This window comes from Alosa pseudoharengus, unplaced genomic scaffold, assembly GCF_046254945.1.
Source record: "Alosa pseudoharengus isolate Yale_2024_CS ecotype anadromous, Long Island Sound unplaced genomic scaffold, YU_APseudo_1.1 YU_APseudo_1.1_scf_6, whole genome shotgun sequence".
In the NCBI taxonomy this organism is placed as follows: Eukaryota; Metazoa; Chordata; class Actinopteri; order Clupeiformes; family Clupeidae; genus Alosa; species Alosa pseudoharengus.
Window position 1 is genome coordinate 37,393,965 of NW_027468848.1, and position 22,837 is coordinate 37,416,801.

Consider the following 22,837-nt stretch of genomic DNA (forward strand, 5'->3'; position numbering starts at 1 on the left):
TCCAGCATATCTGCAGTCACATATGCATCACCTCCTAAAATATATTCCAGTAGAAATGTTTTGATGATTTTGTTTTTGTTAAAAACCAAATTAATGTAGCCTAAGTTACACAATTTGCATTCAATGCAACAGATACAAATGAAGAAATAGTTTGCTGGTGTGTTTCAAAATGTTCTTGTATATAAATTGGGTATATGGAAATCATACTTATTTTAAGAGACATAAAGACGGAGACTGTTTCCGCTTTGACTAACTTTATAGGTTTTGCGCCAAAGTTTGTATTTAACTGGTGTTAAACTATTAAAACTTGTATTGACAATTTCCTTTGCATACAATAGTTATTATGAGAAGAGAGTGGGGAAGAAGGGGAAGAGATGTTCTGCAGATGTTTGGTGCCTGACAACACATGTGCTAATGCACATGCACACACACACACACACACACACACACACACACACACACACACACACACACGTACACAAACACACATAAACACACACACACACACAGACACACACCCCATTAGCCCCCCACACACACTCACAAGCAAACATACACGCACACACAGAGAGAAGGACACACAAAAGCAAACGCACACATGCACACACTCATTTACATACACAAAAGATGCAAGAGTAGGGGATGGAGTAGGAGATGGAGACAAATTGACCAGCGTGATTTATTTTTGCGGCGAGAATGTGCAGGATTTTTTACCGCTATGCGATCGATGCATCTAGTTTAATATTGTTTCATTTGCCCAAACAGGTTTACTGTACACACATAGCCTAATGAATACCGCCACATCTTTACTTTTCTCTGGGATAGTCTTTTTATACCCAGCCATGGTCTCTTCACCTAATGAGAGAAATGTTACTCTTTTTGTTGTCTTTATCATTACACAACTTTTTCAGCTTTTTGCTGCCCCCATCCCAACTTTTTTGAGACATGATGCTGGCATCAAATTCAAAATGTGCTATATATTTTCCATGTAATATAGTCTAATTTTCCCCCTTCAACAGTTGATAGCCGGTTGTCTTTGAACTATTAAATAGGGTGACATGATTTGTAAATCATAGCATTCTTTTTTATTCACATTTTACAAAGCGTCCCAATTAATTTGGGTTGTAGAGGGCCCTAGCCTAGGTTCTACTGTTGACATGCTTATTACAGAACTCCTGAGTGCATTGATTATGAATGCATTCCTGTTGGATTTCAGTGCTGCCCACAACTAAAGCCAACATCATTGGGTATTTATCATATCGTGTCTCAGAGCATAGGACTATAAAACCTCTGTCTTGGCCAGAGAGGAAGTTGTGATTCTAGACGTTTTGACCCTGCATGCTTGCCTTACTCTTTCTCACATGATTCTTCTCTTGTGACCCACATTCCTCCACAAATCGCTTGACTGGGTCAAAGTGTCTGAAACTTAGAACATATGGATGTAGTCTCGGGGAATCTACGCTAAAGTAAGTTTAGAAATGTTCAGTAAGTTTGGACGTGCAACGTTATAGTTATGTTAACAGCGTTGTTTTTCTAGAAACAGTTGTTTACCCTAACGTTACTATTGTTGTTGGTTGGTTGATACTAAGCTAATTTAGCTAGCTAACTATCTTAGATGTTACTGTACGCATTTTGAACTGATGCGGAGGGAAACCCTCCATGTAGCTTAAGTTAGTGTTTTCTCATGATTACTTTTTTGTAGTTGCCCCTTGGTGGTGGTGGTGTGATAACTTAAACACAATTTGAATGTTCGTGTCTTAATTTCGGGACTTTCGGCATCGATTACTTGACCCTGATATAGGCTATCACTGTGTGCTACGCTGAACGAAGAAGTTATGAGGACACCAATGTGTTAAGTTTACGATCAAAGCTCGAAGTTAAAATGGAAGAAGCTAGATACGTTAAGTCGTTTGTCAGATAGCAAGCTGTCAGTAATCATCAGAATAGTTAGCCCAGATGATAAAAAAGCAATGGGGACATGCTAGACTTGTGTTGCTTCTTATGAAATACAAAAGTGTCTGGATGTTTGTTTATAACTGCACCTATGCTCTGTGGTCCCAAACAAGAAGTTATGGCGGAGTTAAGGACGACTTGTATCTGAGTGGGAACACGAACTAATCGACATCTGATGGCCGATTCACCCTGTCCAACAGATTCAAGGAGGTGAGTCAGTCATCTGCAAACTTTGAATTATGTCTCAGCCTGTCAGTGCAATGTGTCTGTTTCTCTTCGCTCTTTCACTCACTCTCACACACAATGCTCAGCATTTGTCAGAAGTTCCTCATGCACCCTTGGTTCATACACACACTTCTCTGTGTTGGGTATCATCTGATAAACCTACCCTGAAGGGATATAGCCTCATTGGTGTTTCATAAAATTGTTGGCTACCATAGTTAGCCCCTGGGACATTTGCGTTAGACTGTTTGGTCAAATATGTTTCGTCCAGTGACGCAGATTGTGCTTGGGGAATTTATCAAAGTTCACCCCAGTGTCCTAAATACTTATGAGACAGGATTAGTCCAGGAATTATTATACAATAGCCTGACACTGAGACCTTTTTGTTTCTTTTGGTAATTTAGGATCAAACAAAATGTTAATCTAATCACTAGGTAGGCTATGACTAATAATATGTTAATTTATTTCTCTTCTTAGGTGTAATTATTTCCTCCTCTATGATGGGTCCAAGGTCCAGGAGGAAGGGGACCCCACACGAGCGGGCATATGCTTCTTTTACCCAGAGGAGGTAGGTGTACAGGGGCAGTTTAAGGGTTAGCCTACAAGGAGGTGGGCATTGGCTTCTGATCAAGAGAGTATTTTTTTACTCTTTTTACTAAAGCTCTTGTTACTGCCCAAACAAAAACTACAGATGGTAAAGAAAAAAAAGACTACAGATGGTTGTGAAATAATTTGACAAATGAGGAACTCTCTGATATGCTAAAAGCCTAGCCTAAAAACTAGAAGAAGTCTTCTGACTGAAAGCTGATGTCAACTGCCTTAAAAAACAACAGATAACGATGTGGACTTTTTAAATACATGCACTCCTTGTAGGCGAAGCTGTAGATGTTTGTTTAGATTTTGCATTATGTGTCATTTAGCAGACAGACACTCTTATCTTACACTGAAGTAACTACAGTGGCACAATCCCTGGAGCCACACTGGGTTAAGTTAGCTTGGTGTACATGCTCACAGAGGCGGCAGCTGCTGGGAGTGAACTCACAACCTTCTCATTTCTCTTATGGAAGTTGAGTTCCCTAACCACTAAACCACCACCACCCCTTGTTCCATCTTCTCCCCAGATTTAACCCCTTGATCCTTTTAAAGTGTATTGTTGTGGGGTTCTTTTTTTCCCCATTTATATGATGGGACAATGAAGACTGATAGGAAGTGAGTGAGTGGGAGAGAGGGAGAGGGAGAGAGGGAGAGAGAGAATTTGACCTTGGGTTGGAATCGAGCCTGGGTAAGGGTGTGTACGTAGACCACAGCTCTCCCAACCCCGTGCTCCATCCGTGCCCCAGACTCCACTGGATCAGCAGGAGCTGCTGTGTGGGCAGCTGGCCGGCGTGTGCCGATGCGTCTCGGAGCTGTCCCTCTCACCGGTGCGGCTGCTGCGGCTGCGCAGGAGCAAGTTCGCTGTGCGCATGAAGGAACACTTTCTGTGGGTGAGTGTTGTTCAGTGTACAGTATTTTAATGTCATTTAATATACTACTTTTATATGTCATGTTACCACAATGTACTCTATCATTGAAATACCTCAAATTGTCACTTGGAAGTCTGGCTAACTTTTTGTGTGTGGATCTCTTAGCTATCTTAGTTAAAAACAGCATAGTGCATTTTTAGTCTTGCACATGGGTGGGCTCTGAGGAATCATCCTTTTCTTCAAAGCATCATTGCACTGTCATCTCACATTATCCCATTCCTTTACTCGAAAAGCCATCCCCAGTATCTCTCAAATTAAAATGTGAATGCTGGAGTATAAACATATTTCTGTCCCTCTCTCTCTCTCTCTCAGGCTCTCAGTTGTTCTGTTGACATTCCAGATGTGAGTGTGTGTGAACTCTTAGACCAGTTGATCAGTCTCTTCTGTTTCTACAATGGTCCCATACGACAAAGTTACCTGGTACAGTATTGTCTCTTTCTATGAATGTTATACAAATGGCATACAAGGAATTTAAGTGTGCATTTACACATGTGTACTTACACATGTACACATGTATACTGACTGCTTGTACCTTTTTGAAATTAGCTTTGTGTATCATCAGATGCATGGGCAGCACAGCTGACTATTTTGATACTGACAAAAAATGAAACATTGGCATTAATGGAGGATACTCAATCATTCAACACATACAGTACATGCCAGACAAATGACAACTCTTCCTTGGCATGGTGGAGAAATTATACTCTTGCGTTCACATAAATAAAGTAGAAAAGTAATGAGGTGTTTTAATTGCTTATGGATGTAAGAGTGGACAATGACAACGGCTAACCTTTTTTTTTTTAAATAATGTTTAATTTGCTTGAGTGTCAATAAGGTGTTGTGTCTGGTCATCCCTCATCTCCGTCTTTCCCTCCTGCCCTCCGTCCTGATCACAGAGGCATAGTCGGGCTGATTTGGCGGTGCGCTGGGCCAGGTATCTCACACACCTGCAGGGAGGCTCCTCAGAGCTCCATCACATCTTCAGCTGCCTGAGGACCATTGACTCCACACACGTACTCATCCCAGCATTCACACTAAACACTAAACTCACTCTCAGGGATTAACACACACACACACACACACACACACACACACACACACACACACAATTTTGGGATAACAGCATTGTGATAAGTCACACACACACATGCATACCACATGTCAGTAGTTAATATTTCTAAGACTTTTTAGTGTTTTTAGTGTATGAGTCCCCCTCCCCCAAAAGTAAAAAAAAATGCCTGCCTCAGTAAGGTTTAAGATACTTTGTAACTGTCCTACCCAATCTGGTTACGACTGTAATGTCATTAAAATTTAGCTGGTTGATTCTCTGCATGAAAATGATCACATGGACCTCACATGGACCACATATTTCACACTAAACTCTAAACTCTTACACAACGCATTAACTGAATTTACCATGAGATTTACACACATATATATATATATATATATATATATATAACAGCATATTCCAGAAAGCTCCACAGTAAGGGCTGTTCTGCCTCTGTAACTTTTTTTTATCTTTCCTGCAGATTGATCCTCTCTTACTTTTGAAGGCTGCCCTAATTTTGCAGGCATGTCAGCGGTGCCCCCTAGTGTTGGCAGGATGCATACTCTACAGAGGCAGGTAAATCATGGCTTCAGTTTTACATTTAATTGATCAAAAAACAGTTTGGTAAACAAGTATCCGTTTTTTATCTTCAAAATCTTCAGTGGACTTTTTGACATTTCTCAACAAGTTCAGATGCAGATTATACCAAGGCTAACTTCAGCCAATCAATTATCAGCATTCAGAATGTCACATTCATTATAGACCACTGAAGTTCACATACAAAAAGTAACCAAAGCTGCCATCTTTGCCCAAATAAGGAGATCTGGTTGTTAATTGAACCTAACTGCCTATGACAAGTTGCATTGCAAGTTAGCTCTGAGGTAGCAAAAATGAAAGTGTGCCATCTTAACGTACCGAAGATCACAGTATCCACTAGAAGGCAGAGGACAGTGTGTAAAGCAAAATGTCTGCATTTCTGATTGGTTCGTCCCTGCGAGAGTTTAACAGGTATGATAATTCAAAATCCTCATGTTATTTTCTTACAGGAAAAATGTCAAGATACTGGATCTCCTTATATGGGCAAAGATGGTAGCTTTTTTGTAGACGAACTTCAGAGGTCTATTGCTGATGTAATGTATGACTCACCAACATTTCTGTCAGGATCATGTTTTGCCTGTTTTTGATATCATTTTAATTCAATAAATTTAATTTGCACTGATTTTGTTTTACAGGGTTGTGAGTACTCAGATGCCTCCTGATTTAACAGTGAAGGTGATGGTCCATGAAACAGAGAGCTACAATCAAGTATGCATGTGTTTCATGTTACATTGCTGTGATTAAACTCTAAAACTCTTAATTAAATTCATTTAAAACTGTATTACATGCGTGAGACCAACTACCCGCTATCAATTCACTACTTGTAGTCATTTTGTAGTAATTCAGCAGAAGCGTCCAATTAACATCAGTGCAGAGAACAGCACACTCACTCTTTTCTCAGCAATTTTGGCTTCTGGGAATATTAAGTCCATGACCCAACATGACTGATAACATCAACCACGCAGAATCACCACACAGCAGTGAGACTGACAACACACTCTGTTTTTCTTGTAGGACCATAGGCCTGCGGCCAATGGGATCAGCAGTGCTTCTGGTACGCCCTCTCCCTGCACAGGAACCACGCCAGTGTTCCTCACCCCTGCCGAGCTTCAGGCGCTGCGCAGCCCCCCTGTGGACAGGACTTGCAGGTACGGTCTCAAACATGTCACAAGCCGAGACTTAGCCAGGTCCATCGTAAATTTCTATAAGTAGGATTTTTTTTTTTTTTTTTAACCAAATAATAGAAAATAATAAGAGGTGGTAGAATACAATTATTTTATACTGTTTATACAAAATGAATATAAAATGTAATTGTATGAAAATAATAAAATTTCCACAACGAAATTAGTCCGGTTTATTGGATATTCATAATCCACAGACCTTAGGGTTTAAAACAAGGGGTCATTTGTTCAATTCTGTTTAGCCAACCCAGAGATATAGGCCAAAATGTGAAAGCTATCCTCATCTCAGCAAAACAAAAACAAATTTTAAGAAAACCAGGGGCCTGTTGCACAAAAGCAGAATTAAGACATCCGGGATAAGTTACTAAGCTGCGCTCAATGAATCCAAAACAAGAGCGTACAGGCTTAATTGGTTGCACAACGAGCAAGCCAGGATGAGCAGACACGGATTCATCAAGCCAGGTGAAACCTATCCTGGATAAGTGCGCGCTCACGGCTCCCCCATAGACCCCGCCACCGATCACAGATTCACTGATTCACCATGGCAACTAGAGCGGCTTCATTGCTTCTTCTACGGTGTGAAGTAGGTAGATAGCCTTCTCACAACAGCAACAAACAGCAACACCTCTGTTAAGGAGAATATTGCAACTAGTTCCGCGACCACCACGCGTGAAATGGTTAGGCACTCCCGTGACGTCACGTTGTCGCATGACCGGTCGGGAATGGCGAGTATGTAAAAGTTAATCAATGATCACAAACGTTTAAATAATGACAGTGGGTCTAGGTATATGTGATAACAATGTGTAGTGGGCAGTGGAATAACTATTGGTTTCCGTTTGTGGTGACTGCTGACTGAGATAAGGGATGAGATTAAATAGATCCTGGAACTTAGCCTGGTCTGGAGCAGGCTAGCTCCACAGAATAAATCGCCATGGTGATTTATACCATAACATATCCTGCTGCCCCCTATCCCGCTTTTGTGCAACTGGATCACGGATAAATTGAGCCAGGATAACCAAGGTTTAATCCCTTATCCTAGTTTTGTGCAATAGGCCCCAGCTTTAAAGTTTATGAAGTGTAAATGAGCATATTATGTATATTTCCTCTCAACCAATCACCACAAGACGATGCATCCTGATAAAGTTCCCTTTGCCTTTGGAATTAAAATAGCCACAGTGCTGTCGCTGTCGATCTCTGTTGTACGTTCTCCAAAGAAATCCGTAGCCAAAGATTGAATTGCTTCAGAATCTGAAAAGATCCAAGCTACACAGCGCAGCTTCTGCTCCATTCACCCAGGCGGTAAAATTCGTGAGGCATTCGTAGTTAACTATAACTTGGGAGGTAGCCTATAATGTTCGATCAACTTCTGAAGACGACAAGGACATCAATAGCCTAATGCTTAATGCATAGCCTAATGTTTTTGTTTTTAAATAGTCCGCTAACTCAAAAAACATATTGAATCGGGTGCAATCTCTGTGAGGAATCCGGTCAGCAACAACTGTAGGTTTAGTTTAGTTGCGTAAGTAGGTTAGGTTGCTGTTTCTCCTCCTAAATCTCTTGGCTCAAATATTCAGAATAATTACAAGTAGATGGCCTATTTATGATGACTTCTTGAAGAGGCCAAAAGCCAAAACACGAAGTTATCAGACCAAAGAAAACGGAAACTTTCTTGTTCTCACACAACAAGCGTCTGAACGAGGAAGAAAAACATCAACTTTTTTGTCCAAACTTTAATGCGCAGCCTACACATATTTCTAGGTCGTTTACAGTAAGATACGTCTATGAATGATAGATGAGAGGTAAAGGAATGTGTTCGTGGTGAAATTAGAAAATGCATAACATCTTGACATGGATTTCCGCGACACTGGACTCATTTCGTCGTGGCACGCTAGCCTGGGTTTTCCCATGCTGCCTTACACGCGCAAGTTTATTCATGCCGCTAGGCAGCCTGTATTCCATGGACTTCGTTTTCACCTCAACGAAGGAACCAATCACAGAAGGGAGGACAGCAAGACGATGACGACACATTGAATCTGTTATGAGCTACGTACAGACGCATTTGATAGACATTCGTAGCGCGCAATAAACGGCTCTGGGCATTCGTAAACCACGTTTCAAATACGAGAAAATTAATGTCTAGTTCCCAGACCCCATCTCAATGAGATGAGGTTTGGCGTTAGCCAGGCTATTGGCACACCTCAAATGGTAGTTATTTTAGTCTGTGTGTTTTAATTACATTTTCCTCGATGTCACCACAGTAGTTGACTGTTGGATTTGTGCTTTTAATTTAACTCCCTTAAATTATCTCCAATTATCTGTCTTGAAAAATAAACATCAACACTGGGTCTTCAGGGTTATATATTTAATGTTGAAAAATAAATCTCATACACTCTCTCTTCATCATGTCTGTTTGTATATCTGTCGTTCTCAGGTCTCACTGTACGCCCCAGCCCCCACCTCGACCAAGAAAGTATCGCCTTCTGTCACGGACTCTCTCTGACACTCCCCCCGCTGAACTGGATGCTGCTACTCTGGACCCCCAGTTCAGCCCCGTTCACCAGCCGGAGAACACCGGCCCTGCCAACGCCAAGTCACATGACCACGGTCTGTCCAATGGGATCGCGTCTTGTGAACTGAAGGAGGAAGGGGTAAAAAGTAAGACGGCTAATAGCTGTGTCAGAAAGGTGGAGATGGGGACGGGTCGAAGCAAGATGGAGGCAAGCACTGACTTGATCCTGCAGAATGGAAACGGACTCCACACAAACGGCCATCACAAGGAACCAGCCTCCAGCTGCCACTCTGACCAGAGCTCCTGTGAGGACGAGCTGTCAGACACAAACCATCACGAGCTGCTGTTGAACTGGTCTGAGCCGTCAATCCGATTGGACTCCCCAGAGACCATACTAGAGAAGAAGATGAAGAAGCTGAACATGACAAAAGACAACCAGGAGAGCGATGAGGAGAAGAGAAAAGCAAACATGAAGAACAGTGGAAGAAAGATTGAGCTGAACGGTGGGGAAGGTGTGAAGGATGGAGAGAAGAGAGAGACTGGGATGCAGGGCAGAGTGGAGGGTGGGGTAGAAGAGCTCTCGTCATCGTTGGAGTCAGAGTCGGAGGTGTTGCTGCCCATGGCCCTGTACCAGCATAGGGTGAGAGCGCTGGTTCTTGCCCTGCTGGTGGAACCTCACTTCCACAGTGACCAGGCAGCTGTGGAGGAAGTGGTAAGTGACTGTGTGCGTGTGTGCACACAGATGCTCTATCTGAAACTATTTGAAACATGCACAGCATTTTTTAAACTCAATCATGCACTTTCAATAATTGATTATTAGTCCAAAACTGCATCAAACTATAAAATGGCTGTGCCCCTTCTCTGGGACCAGTCTGTCAGATTTATTTCAGGTTTATTTCATTGAAATTCTGGGATGATACCGATATTTAAAATTTAATTTTGGCCGATAACGATATTGCTAATATATATATATATATATTTTTTGATACACCTTTGCTGGCAAAAAAGTATTCAAAATACATTTCAATTTTTTTCAACAAGAAAATTAGAAGAGAGAGCAGGGCTTAAAATTCATTTTTCAAACTGGGGGAATTTCCCCCTTAGGTTCTTCATGTAGGGGGAATTTACACAATATTGGGGGGGTCATCAGTAATATTGAATATAAAATGATTGCTTGTGTCATGTTTCTATTTCATATATTTTGAAATTCATATAAAGTGTATTTAGTTAATGTATAGTATTTTATAATCTGCATAATTACTAGTAGCTAAACATATTTAGTAAATAATGTATAGTCTTTTATAATCTGCATAATTACTAGTAGCTAAACATATTTAGTAATTTGAATACTTTATTTTTAAACTATAACACTTAGGCATATCTTTAATGTGGTGTGTAGGTCTAATTAAGTGCACATTGGTGATGTGTATAGGTGTAATTGAGTGCATGTCACTTTAAGAAGTACGTGAGAGTAATTAGCCTTCAGTCTCACGGTTTTAGGCTAGTGAATAAAAGTTGTGCATACTAGTGCATAAGGATATGTGGATGCAATTCATTATGTTTTCTACGTCATTAGATGAAATAAATGTTCAAAAAACTAACAAGTCGAAAAAAATCTTTCTGGGATCATAGAAGAGATAAGTGTCTTGCAATGTTCATTAATGATTTCAGTGAGCACTAGGCTACTGACAGACGTGACCTGAGCTAGTTAGCAAGGAGCTCTCCAAATGTAAAAGTTTGTCATGGTTGCGTAGCCTATAAGCGCAAAGTCTTTCTCTCTCTCTCTCTCTCTCTCTCTCTCTCTCTCTCTCTCTCTCTCTCTCTCTCTCTCTCTCTCTCTCTGTGTGGTGTGTGTGTGTGCGCGTCTGCGTGAGGCTATGTTCAATTCAACTCGGTAGTTGATCCATCTGGTCAGTAGCCCCGCATTCACAACACGTCATGATTAGATTAACGTCATCTGACAGGCTGTAAAGTGTATGCGGGAATTTCTCGCATTATGATGGCTAGAGTTGCGGGACTTGAACAAATTATGCGCAATACCCTCAATCCCGCAGTGAAATTTAGGCCCTGGAGAGAGAAGAAAATAACTTTAATCTTGCATATCCCTCTGCTACTCACTATGGAAAGTTTTCAGATCTGCACTCTTAGAATAGGTTGGCGACGCTTATCAGCGATTTAGTCGTGACCAGCATATTTGAAAATATCGGCCACTAATATCGGCCGTTTTGCAGGTGGCCGATGGCAGCAAAAAAGGCCCATATCAGCTGATACCGATAGTCTGCCGATATATCGGTGCATCACTAGCACAGACCATCCTAAAGAGTTTGTGTTGATGTTGATGCTGTATTCATATGAGATGTGTCTGGTTGTGTTCTTTGTGCAGTACCACAGCAGCCTGGCATCTCTGAATGGACTGGAGGCTCACCTGGGGACCAGTACAGCTGGGGGCCTGGGGCCCCTTGGGCCTTACACTTTCGCTCATTACGACAGCATCCAGAACACACTCACTAGTAAGAGACTTTTCACACAGACAAACCCATAATCTCTCAATCGCTCAAATGCAAACAGAACATTAATGAACTCGGGCACGAACACACAAGCAAACCTGCAGGAATTGTTGTTATGAAGCTGTTACTATACAAACATGAACACTCAATACAATATTCAGTTATTTCCTTCTACCAGACTCTTCTCTCTCTCTCTTTCACACACACACACACACACACACACACACACACACACACACACACGCACTATATAAACAAACAGGCACAACTGCAACTAGAACACATCGACTATCACACACACATGTCCCAGATGAGAATGTGTGTGTATGTGTGTGCACACGTGACGTGTGTAGTTGCTTGTTTTTTTTACATTGCAATCGCACCACTATTCACCCACTATGTGTTGTCTATGTGTCTGCAGCCAACCTGTCTGGACGGTCAGTTGCACCTCACGATCGCTCCTTTGTGAGGGCCACAGCCCTTCTCCACTCCCATTTCTCTCAAACACAGACTCTGCAGGAAGCTATTGTCAGGTGAGTTTGTGTGTGTGTGTGTCTGGGGGGAGGTTCGGTGCCGCTGTTTTATTTAAATGATCAGAGCACAGAGGTTTAATGTCTCTTACTGCTCTTATTTACTCCTATTGATGAAATGTAGTATGCCACTTGTACATCACTTTGGATAAAATTGTCAGTTAAATGAAAAAACGTATAAGTGTGTGTGTGTGTCAGGAGTGCGGGGGCAGCTGTATATGGCACGCGCAGCACAGCTCAAGAGACCTACTTCCTGCAGCACGCCACCTCAGTCAGGAACTCTGGCATCCCCAACCACCAGGACAGCGCTTTCTCCCTGCCCAGCAAAGCCCGCCATCGGCTGCTCAAGCATGGGGTCAACCTGCTTTGAGCGCCGTGGGGGCTTAAAAAGCAAGTCGCGGATAATTAGAGGAGCTTTTGAGCTGATCTTACCACCTATGTGCATCAACACATGAAAGTTTCTTTACAAAGCACGCATTCCTGCCTCTGTGCCTTTCTTGTACTGATGTGGGTGGCATGTCTTTTTAAGGGTTAATCTCTGGCACAAAGTAGTATACAAGCTGTAAGAACCCTGTGCTGCACAAGTAAACTGTTTTATTTTTATTTTTCTAGAAAAGACTAATCTTCTATTAAAGAGATTTTTTGTTATCATAGGAGTACTCTTGAAACTCATGCTGCACTTTTCTCAATGTAAACAGAGATTTAACATGACACATATGCACACTCCATAAAACATTTTCTAATTTTCTTAAATTATAAGTAGGTACATGTTGTAAGCTATGTTATTTGTATGCAAATGTTGCTGGTGCTTTATTTTCACACACTGATCCTGATCCACATGTTTCAAAGTGGGCAGAGCATTTCTACCCTATTTGTTGTCTCCCCTCTCTTTGCAGTCTGAAATGGGCAAACCCCCACTATTACACAAGCTTTCATTCATAATGGTCTTGACAAGGGGTGGGAAGTAGGCCAGCACAAGGCCTGAACAAAATGTACAGTGGAATTATAGAAAGGCAGTACGCCTGAGATTTTTTTTTTGTCTTTATACATTGATTCTAATATATTAAGAAGACTTTTGAAATTTTGTACAATGTGCCTTCTGGAAAATAAAGATGCTTGTTATTAAAGGTGTGGTTTGAGAAACTTCAATGGAACATGCTTACGACCAAAACACTGGCCACTGAGGAACCCAAACACGGATGTATTTTAGTGTTAACCGATTCAACAAATTATTTTTTAACACATCACACATATATGCTAATTGACCAGTAGCATTTAATTATCGTTATTTGTGTCCCTCCTGATCATGTGGCAATTCGTTCTAGTCTGTTGAGGGTGCAAATTACGCACCTGTATTCTGACAGTCTGCGCGGTCCCTCATCTCAGGTAGGCTACCACATTCTCGATTATATTTAAATCCGATAAAGTGAGATTTCTCCTCCTGAATACCACTTTTCTACATAAACATGTAGAAGGGTATCTTCTTTTGTACTTAGGCCTACTACTCATCTTCTTTTGCAGTTGAGGTGAGCTCATTTGAAATTTCTCGGCGGGTTGCCTGCTCATCTGATGGTAGAGGTCACCCACTGAATACGAGCCTTGAAGAAAGTTTTACTATCTCGCGCGGTGGGTGTCATTTCTCTTGCTAATGAGTCGCTTGGTAATGGTCCTGATCCAGCGTAATTAGGGGGTCATTACACTCACTGCTGAATGAGAATAGGCTTGGAACCTACGTGCTTTAGTTGCCTCATTATGCGAACGCAGCGTAAGGACCGACGGGGAGTGTGAATGGGTAGGCTACTTAAAAGTTCGAACAAAACAGGGGGAGGAGAAATTGGGAGTCCGGTCTCAAATTTCGGTCGACGCAAAACGTAAAAACCTTTGTCGGAGATACGGGAATGAATGTATAACCCCAGTCATTTACACACTTCACTTGGCGCCGTGGAGGGATTCATGGTGGACGGTTGGATAAAACGTTCTGGGGAATATTAAATTACAGTTAAACCATAGGTCATCAACTGTACAATTAAACGACAAGAACTACCACAACAATGGCCGCAGGACATCTTGCACGGATTGTTTTAATCTTTCTGTGTGTCATGGTTTTAATAATAACTGCGCAAAGCCGCGTGCTTCTGGTACAGCGATCCAAATCTGTCAGAGAAAATACAGATTTGCAGATCAATTCGCATCGGCGAGTTCGTCGTGGAAGTGTGGACTCTGACATGGAGCAATGCGCCGTTTTGACTGCACCGTGGAATGAGGCCACCGGACCAGTGGACAGCCAAGAAAAGTTGTATCGCATCAGGGTACATTCCATGTTAGAGGGAAGTGCGCTGCGGACTGTTTTTCCTGAGCAACCGCTTTTCCGCTTCATTAGACGGGTATATCGATGCTGTCAAATGGGATACCACTGTGGAAGTGTGAAGGGAATTCAAGGCCGACTGCATCATGGTAGGAGCATCTCTTATTTAGAATTGGGCAGTCGCTGTTTTTGCCATTTTCTCATTTGCGCTGGTCCTTTACAGATTTTCTGTAGGCCTAAGCAATACAATGACACTGCCTGCCTTTTGGTTGGCTATTTATGCAAAGTGTCCGACCTTTTTGACTACCATCACTTCTTTCATTTCCACAGGTACTGATTTAGAGTTCATTCTCAGCCAGGATGTTTTGTCTGTTGCTGTCATTCGAGCTGAAATGCACCTTCACCTCTCAAATCCTCAGCATCTGAAAGTGGAGCCATTAATACTATATCTGGACAAACGCAAGCTCCCCACCAGGTGAGATTTCTCCTTTCAAATCATGAATGATGTATTTTTCTATAGTTTTTTGTTGTTTTGTGTTAATTCCTCTCAACTGATTAAAAACTCGTTCTTAACTTTGTCCTAAATATTGTTGTGCAATATTGTACTAAAAAAAATCATGAAATTTTAACTCCATGTTGGTTCTGACTACTTTAATTACTGCCATTGTTCCTCTGAAGAAAGAAAAGCAATAGAATGGCAAGTGTTTTCATCATCTACCCTGACTTTTCTTCCCCTCCCGCTTCAGGTACCACTCAAGGTCTAGAGATGGTTTTGAGGAAACAAAGCTGGACCTCCTCTTCTTCTTCCAGGCACTGCAGCAGACGGTGGGTGGAGTACAAGGAAGCCCCAGCCTGATACACATGCGCCGGGTGGGGGGCCTGACAAGGCCAGGGGCCACAGTGGAGCCCCAGGAAATGGCCCAGGCACTGCAAGACACAGAGGACACGGCATGGGGCGGAGGGGAGACTGCCAGCCCCCTGCCAGAGGCGTTAGAGCTGGGTTTCACACTGCATTGCTGGAAGAGTGGGGAAGCTGTGCCATGCGAGGCAAATGAAGTTAAATTGCAGCACACGCCATTTATCACTCTCTCATACAGATAGATATGACTGAGTTGGAAAAGGCTATATCGCATGGAGCTGAGTACTACTCTTAATGCTGACAAACATGTGGGCATGCGCACAAACAATGAACCTGCAGTTGGAGGGCGATGGATTAGTAGCCTATCCAAGCTCTCAAATCCTGCGGTCTACTCTCCTTTCTCTTCACTAACAACTGGTGTGAATGGCCTGTGAATATCTCACCATTATCTGGCTTAACACTTCCCTCTAAATGCCCCCTTTTGTCCCCCGGCTCAGCTGGTCAGCTGCATAAAGTTTACTTGGACCTTAAGTGCCCATCTTAAAGGGGGTATTGTGCACTTCTCTGAAAGTTGAATATATTAACTTATATCAGTGTTGTAGTACTCGAGTCCGAGACTCGAACTCGAGTCCGAGTCATTAGCTAAATTTAGAGACTCGTGACTTGACTTGGACTTGAGCACTGATGACTCGAACTTGGACTCGGACTCGTGCATTCGCACCCGCGATGACTCGTCGAGGACTCGACTTTTTTTTGTAATATATCATAAGGCTATAATTGTAGTATGTCATTAGGCTATAATTTGCTATATGATTTTAATATCTAAATTATTCGTAATACTAATTTTAGTTCAAGGGAATGTTAGGCTACTGCTTCGTGTCGTAGGCTACATTGCAAGTCACATCATGTTCACATGCAAAGCAAACTAACGTTAACTTTAACACCAAAATGCCTGGAGATACGGCCGCCGCTATTTCAATGTAGTAGGCTATTGCCAGGCAATATTAGTTCTCATACATCACATAACATTACCTAAGATTACACTCAGCCAAGGCTAAACAACACACACTGCTGCTGGATAGCTGATCATCGTGACTTGGTGAACAGTGTTTTCCCTGACTGACGCGAGAAGCGAGGTTCCATTCATTCATTTTCATTCGGGGCGTGCCCTGCCGTGCTTCTGTCTGTTAATTTGCAGCAGGCTATTATCGGATGAAAGAAAAATAAACTAAAAGTTTTCCCGATCAAGATATAGCATACTTCTTAATTTTGGTGTCATAAAATATAGAAACATAACATTAAATTGCCTAGTAGAGTGTCCATGTAGTGTCAATGTAGGCCTACATGTCTGCGCAAGTGAAACTGACAAACTGAACCTTTCGTGGGTAGGCCAGAAACAACTATATTTAAAACCACGAATGAACTGGATTACTGTTACTGTTCAAACGAGCGATTTGATAGCCTAATCCACTGCACGAAAAAAAAGGAAATAGCAACGTGTTCTATTTCTAACAGGTGAATATCGTAGCAAATAGTATGGCGAGGGCAGCTTAAAAAAACATTTATTTCACTCATCTCGCTGAAATGAACGTGGCCTGTTGCACAAATAAATTAATTAGGCAGATGATCTACATCTTCGTTAACCTAAAGCTAGTTTTCATCTCTATTGTTGACGTGAAATATGTCTCCATAGTGTCAGTGAAGTGATAACATAATTATGCAGTTGCCGGTAGCCAGTGTTCACGTCACGGGAGTCAGAAAGAAGCTACCAAGACGGGCCCTGCTCTGTTTCTGTCCCTCCCAAACTGCGCTAAAATTGTGTAGGCTATTTAACAGCCAGAATAAAAAAAAAGCCCTTTTATGATCCACACTACCTCTTACAAAATAGGCCTACTCCAACGTTCATCTAGCTCTTGTGAAGTATGAACTTCTACAACACTGCCTATACAATTGTCAGCAGTCAGTAACAGCATAATGTGACTTAATGGCCTGTGTGATTGGGATGTGGATTGCTCATTTATTATGAGTAGGCCTATAGGCTATGGTATAGCTATGGTATGGTATTCTCTCCGAAATAATAAATACAACACATTGGGTTTGGCAAGAAATTTGGCAATACTACTTTCACACAAGTGATGGCACCCCTGCTTGGAGACAGAAGATTGTCCGTTTTGCTTTTAAGGATTTCATCTGCAGTGGGAAAAAATGGAACGACATGTAGGCTATGCTTACTTTAGTGCTGGACTTGGACTCGACTTGATCAATAGGGACTCGACTCGGACTCGACGTGGATCAATAGTGACTCGACTCGGACTTGACTCGGATGAGTAGTGGACTCGACTCGGACTTGACTTGGAATTTTTTTTTAATGACTTGGACTTGACTCGGACTTGAACACTGAGGACTCGAACCTGGACTCGGACTCGAGGCATAGTGACTTGACTACAACACTGACTTATATTGGTGTTGTTTTGTAAGAAAAGATGTTGTCACACTAAACACTGTATATAAGAAAATAGTTTATATGAACATGTCCTTTTTAAACAAAACAGTGTGTTTTCATCTTAGGATGTTTAAGATATAAAGCATGCAGTTATGTAAAGTTGTAAAGTTATGTAAATAAATCTATTAATTCATAGATTTCCCTCTGTCTGTGTGTAGCCTACTTTTGTATATTAATGCTTGTGATGTTTTACAAAAATATATATACAGTACATTTGCTAAACAATAGTGTTTTACAAGACATGATTAAATGGACATACAATTCAAACCTCTCTTCATAGGTCCTTAATAGTTTCTCTTTCTAAGCGGAATTCAGTTAAAAACATTTCATGATGATGTCATGACATTCACATCAACTCCATTTTACAAGAGCTTTGATCAGTGTGTGGAGAAAGTAGGCTAGTTGTAGCCTACATATGTGTGGTTTACAACTCACTTAATTCATGTTAGTCATGGAAAGAATATCCATAATTGCAGTGGCCTAATTATTGCTCAAGCTAAAGGGCCAGGGAAATGGAAGCATAGCCTACTAAGGTGAGTAAAACAATCGTACCATGCAGGCCTGGATCAATGCATCTAGGCTAGATATGGCTGCAGCCTAGGGGTACGTGTGGCAGCCTTCCCATTGGCCATATAAAAGATAAATAATTCGTTCAAATGTCGGAAAGAAGATATGAGAGTGGGGCTCAAAAGCGAACAGACAGAACAGACGAGGCTGAAGTTAGCACCACTTTCAGATCCGCGGGGGAGACCACTTTCAGATCGCGGGGGAGTTAATTTTCCGTTCCACCTTAAATAATGCAATTTTCTACCTCGTCCACAAGGGGCCAGTGTTGACCGCAAATCTGCGATAACAGGCATGTGCCTGTTGCAGATTATCTACATGTAGAGGGTGGCAGATTATGTCGTTTTTTCTTTATTTTCTGTGCTGGATCTTTTGATACATGTTGTGTTATGTTTTTGTTCATTTTACACTGGGGGGGGGGGGGGTATGTAGTTGGTAGCAGATTTGTAAATGTATTCCCTACGGCCTACATGTCATTTTGCATCGGATTTTTCAACACATTCTAAAACTACACTCTCTCCTCTTTCCAATGACACCCCACTTGTGAAATTCTATGGTGGAAAATGGCATATTTAGTCCCTCTGAAAATATAATATGTATTTGTGAAATTGCAGAATTTTAACACTTGAACAGGGACATATATCCCATGAAGGATTTTGCAAGGGATGTTTCACCACATTCTGAAACTACACTTCCTCCCCTTTCCAATGACACCCCACTTGGGAAATTCTATGGTGGAAAATGCCCTTTTTTGCCCCTCTGAAAATATAATATGTATTTGTGGAATTGCAGAATTTCAACACTTGAACAGGGACAGATATCCCATGAAGGATTTTGCAAGGGATGTTTCACCACATTCTGAAACTACACTTCCTCCCCTTTCCAATGACACCCCACTTGTGAAATTCTATGGTGGAAAATTGCATATTTAGCCCCTCTGAAAATATAATATGTATTTGTGAAATTGCAGAATTTCAACACTTGAACAGGGACAGATAGCCCATGAAGGATTTTGCAAGGGATGTTTCACCACATTCTGAAACTACACTTCCTCCCCTTTCCAATGACACCCCACTTGTGAAATTATATGGTGGAAAAGGCCCTTTTTTGCCCCTCTGAAAATATAATATGTATTTGTGAAATTTCAGAATTTCAGCACTTGAACAGGGACAGATATACCATGAAGGATTTTGCAAGGGATGTTTCACCACATTCTGAAACTACACTTCCTCCCCTTTCCAATGACACCCCACTTGTGAAATTATATGGTGGAAAAGGCCCTTTTTTGCCCCTCTGAAAATATAATATGTATTTGTGAAATTGCAAAATTTCAACACTTGAACAGGGACAGATATCCCATGAAGGATTTTGCAAGGGATGTTTCACCCATAGAATGTAAAAAATATGGACAAAGCGTCACCCATAGATTTTCTGAAGAACGGTTATGAAGCCGTTTATGGGGGGTATGGGCGGCGCCATCTTGGAAAACCTTAGGAAATCCTAACCCCGCCCACCTCCAGGACAATCCATATATGGGTAAAAGGGCGGGGCTCTGTATGAGACTGAGCAAGCCGGTGAACCCGCCTCGTCGTCAGCCGAGCAGCCTCAGCCTACAAGATGGACTAGCACAGACGTTGGTGTAACATAATTTGCTGGATCTGCTAACGTGAAGTTCATGTATGTTTCTTAATGCCATGTTAAAGGGACACCAGGCAAGCCTGGTGCTTTTTCTCTATGAAACTCCCCCTCGCTCGGTCTGAAGCTCTTTTCCTTTTCTTTGCATCTTCCGTCAAGGGTTTTCGCTGCTTCTTCGCCGGCTCTGCCATTATACACACGTTTGCAACAATCGCTAGCGTTTCGTTAGCCTCCCTCTGTGCTGTGGATGCAGGATGGAAACTGAAACTGCTTCGGTCGCCGGGTACGATACACTGAACTTGCAAGCGGGATATTCTTCCTACAGGCAGTAGGGGCGGGCGAGAGAGTCTTCATTCGCCCTGTAATGAGTCATTTAACCATATACCGACTTACGAAGATGAGTAATTAACACGAAAACGTTGCCTGGTGTCCCTTTAAGACACTTTTTAATTTTGTATGCTGAAAGGTATTCGGGTGTACGGTTGAAAAGTTGAGAATGAAGAGTTGAGTTTGCAGATTCTAGCTTCTAGTCTAGGTAAAATAAACTAACGTTAGCTATCCCTCCCTTGCTGAAGTTACGGTAAAATAACGTAGAGTAATTTAGCAGTTTAGCGTTACAGGTTCAGCAACTCATACTGAAAAAAAGTATCTTTGCCTTTATTGTTTTGTGATTAACGTTACCCATCTCATATCCTCAGTGGCAGCCATCATTGTAATGTTAATTAATTTACGATAACATCAGCCAGCTCGCTGTATTCTGTCAACGTGTGGTATGAATTGATAACAAAATCGTAGTAGGGTATTAGTTAACTTGTACATCATTAATTATTTTTGATTAACTCTTAATATCACGTTTTGAAATCGCTATATTGATCTAAAGTGGTAGCTTGGTCTAAGATGACATTGGAATTTCTCATCGGTGGCCATTTCACGATCCAGCGTTCATGTTCGGTTAGCTTGCCTTATTTCCCATTCTTGTCAGGCTATTATCAACATGTTAAATCCAGTTACAGTGTCCGGTGTTTGGCATAACAATGCCAATATTCATGTAGTTTGTCACTAAAGACCCATTTCAAGTCGCACAATAGTTCTACAGCATTGTACAATAACTGTACTTTTGTTGATTACAACAAGTAGTGTTGGTTTGCATTATTGTATTGTCTTGTAAGATATATAGGTACTAATGAAATGTTTGCCTTTCTATTTTGGCAGTTCACCATGGGGAAGAGGTGGCAAGGAGGTCCATGGGCTCTAACCTGGGACTAGAGGTCCAGGTGAAGTGGTTTAGCTGGGGTGTGGTGATATTGAACCCATTGAGACTATACAGTACATTTCACTTTATGTCTATTGATGAATGTTACACCTACCCTTTACTTATGCCAAACCCATTTCTGTTCTTTAAATATCAGAAAGCAAACTTACTGTTGATGACACTGAACTTGCACTTGGAAATGTTTATGGAACTTTTCTGAACTGTGAATTACATTAAAACTCATGCTAAACCAATTTGCATGTGCTCTCAAACATTATACAAATCCTTCAGCTTCAGTCAGTAGGTTGAATTGAAGACCCAGATGCAGAAGTAAAGGTGATTTTTTACTTGTATATCTTGAGCATTACAGGTAACCACTGAGTTTGTGAAACTAAAATAACAAAAACAAATATGTACTAAGCTAGTACATAGTCAATACATATTAGATCACCTTAAAGACTGACAGATGCAAATGCTGTAAATAAAGGTAATCATAAAGGGGTCTGCTGGTGAACAAAGTCCTTGAAGTCAGAAGCTGCCACTGCTCAATGACTTGTGCCCCATCTGGTAGGATTTCAAAATGTTCCAGATCTGAAAACAGAAATATTGGTATATGTCACATCCTTGAACTTACTGCAAACTATGAACAAGTGCTCACAGATTAAGCTAAAAAAAAATATTTTTTTATGTGGCAATCAGAGTGTGGAGGCAATATATAACAACGAAGTAAGATTTGCAGACTCACAGAACACTTAGCTGAATGGGGACAGGACACGCGTATTCAACTATTGCACATGCCCTGTTTATGCGGGCAATAAGCAAAAACAAATGTGGTGTATTTAAAGTAATGTAGAATAACTTTCTTGTATTTTTGTGTTTTCAGTGAAACAGTGTAAGCTCATATCTACAGCCTATTTAGGTAGTTATTAACAGTTAGGCCAAGGTCCAGTCAAACAGTAGCCATCCACTGGTGCCATATTGTTTAATTGCAATCTGTATCCAACCAAAACCTGCTGATTTGAAGGCATAATACAACTACTTTCCGTTTGTGACTTATCAAAAGATGCTAATGATAATTATTTTGATAGTTATTGCACAGATGTGCCCTGGACTGCTCACAATAAAGGGCCACTCTAAATGTCTGAAATGCATTCATGTTTGTTCAGTATATGGTAACAATGTCTGGAATATACAACCAGTAGGTTGCTCCAATTAAATGTATGAAAATTGTAAAAGTACCATGGAATCATTGCTGAAGTGATGCTTCTGAGTCGACTGCACAGACGAGAAGTGAAGTTAGGAGTCCAGAGCCCTCTCCAGCACCCAGCCTGTCTGGATCACCTACAGGGAAACTTTGCATAGACAAGAGGTGTTCGTTCAAATTTGTGTTTAACAAATAAATGGCATCAATAAGAGTTTCAAACGTCAGCTATAACTAACACCAGTTATGGTGACTAGCTATCGCTTGTTATCACAGCTCCATGTTCAAAGTATACGGTCAATGGTAGCGGTTCACAATTTTGCCTCAGCTAGCCGACAAGCCTTTTAATGCTTCGGCTGAAGTTATCATATGAACAAACGTTTTTTTTATCTTAAACGTGACAACCCAAAGACTGTATAAATTGTCAATGGACTAAGCATTCCCA

General features: G+C 41.4%; 2 protein-coding genes across 3 annotated transcripts; both read left to right on the plus strand.

The window, feature by feature from the left end:
• The first annotated feature begins 1,356 nt into the window (after positions 1 to 1,356).
• Positions 1,357 to 13,200, plus strand: hps4 (HPS4 biogenesis of lysosomal organelles complex 3 subunit 2). 2 transcript variants are annotated; one of them, XM_076269666.1, is made up of 13 exons: positions 1,357 to 1,466; positions 2,070 to 2,163; positions 2,653 to 2,743; positions 3,516 to 3,659; positions 4,011 to 4,118; positions 4,595 to 4,711; positions 5,231 to 5,325; positions 5,982 to 6,054; positions 6,361 to 6,494; positions 8,959 to 9,748; positions 11,420 to 11,546; positions 11,965 to 12,076; positions 12,272 to 13,200. In XM_076269666.1, exons 2-13 carry the CDS (start codon positions 2,129 to 2,131, stop codon positions 12,441 to 12,443), a joined length of 1,998 nt encoding a protein of 665 aa, XP_076125781.1. In that variant the 5' UTR covers positions 1,357 to 1,466; positions 2,070 to 2,128; the 3' UTR covers positions 12,444 to 13,200. The 2 variants fall into 2 exon arrangements, with proteins under 2 accessions (XP_076125781.1, XP_076125780.1); XM_076269665.1 differs by having other exon boundaries at positions 1,359 to 1,466; positions 2,067 to 2,163.
• Positions 13,201 to 13,845: 645 nt separating this feature from the next.
• On the plus strand, positions 13,846 to 17,877 carry LOC143106350 (uncharacterized). The gene is made up of 3 exons (XM_076270627.1): positions 13,846 to 14,527; positions 14,709 to 14,853; positions 15,125 to 17,877. Exons 1-3 carry the CDS (start codon positions 14,125 to 14,127, stop codon positions 15,477 to 15,479), a joined length of 903 nt encoding a protein of 300 aa, XP_076126742.1. The 5' UTR covers positions 13,846 to 14,124; the 3' UTR covers positions 15,480 to 17,877.
• Positions 17,878 to 22,837: the final 4,960 nt, after the last annotated feature.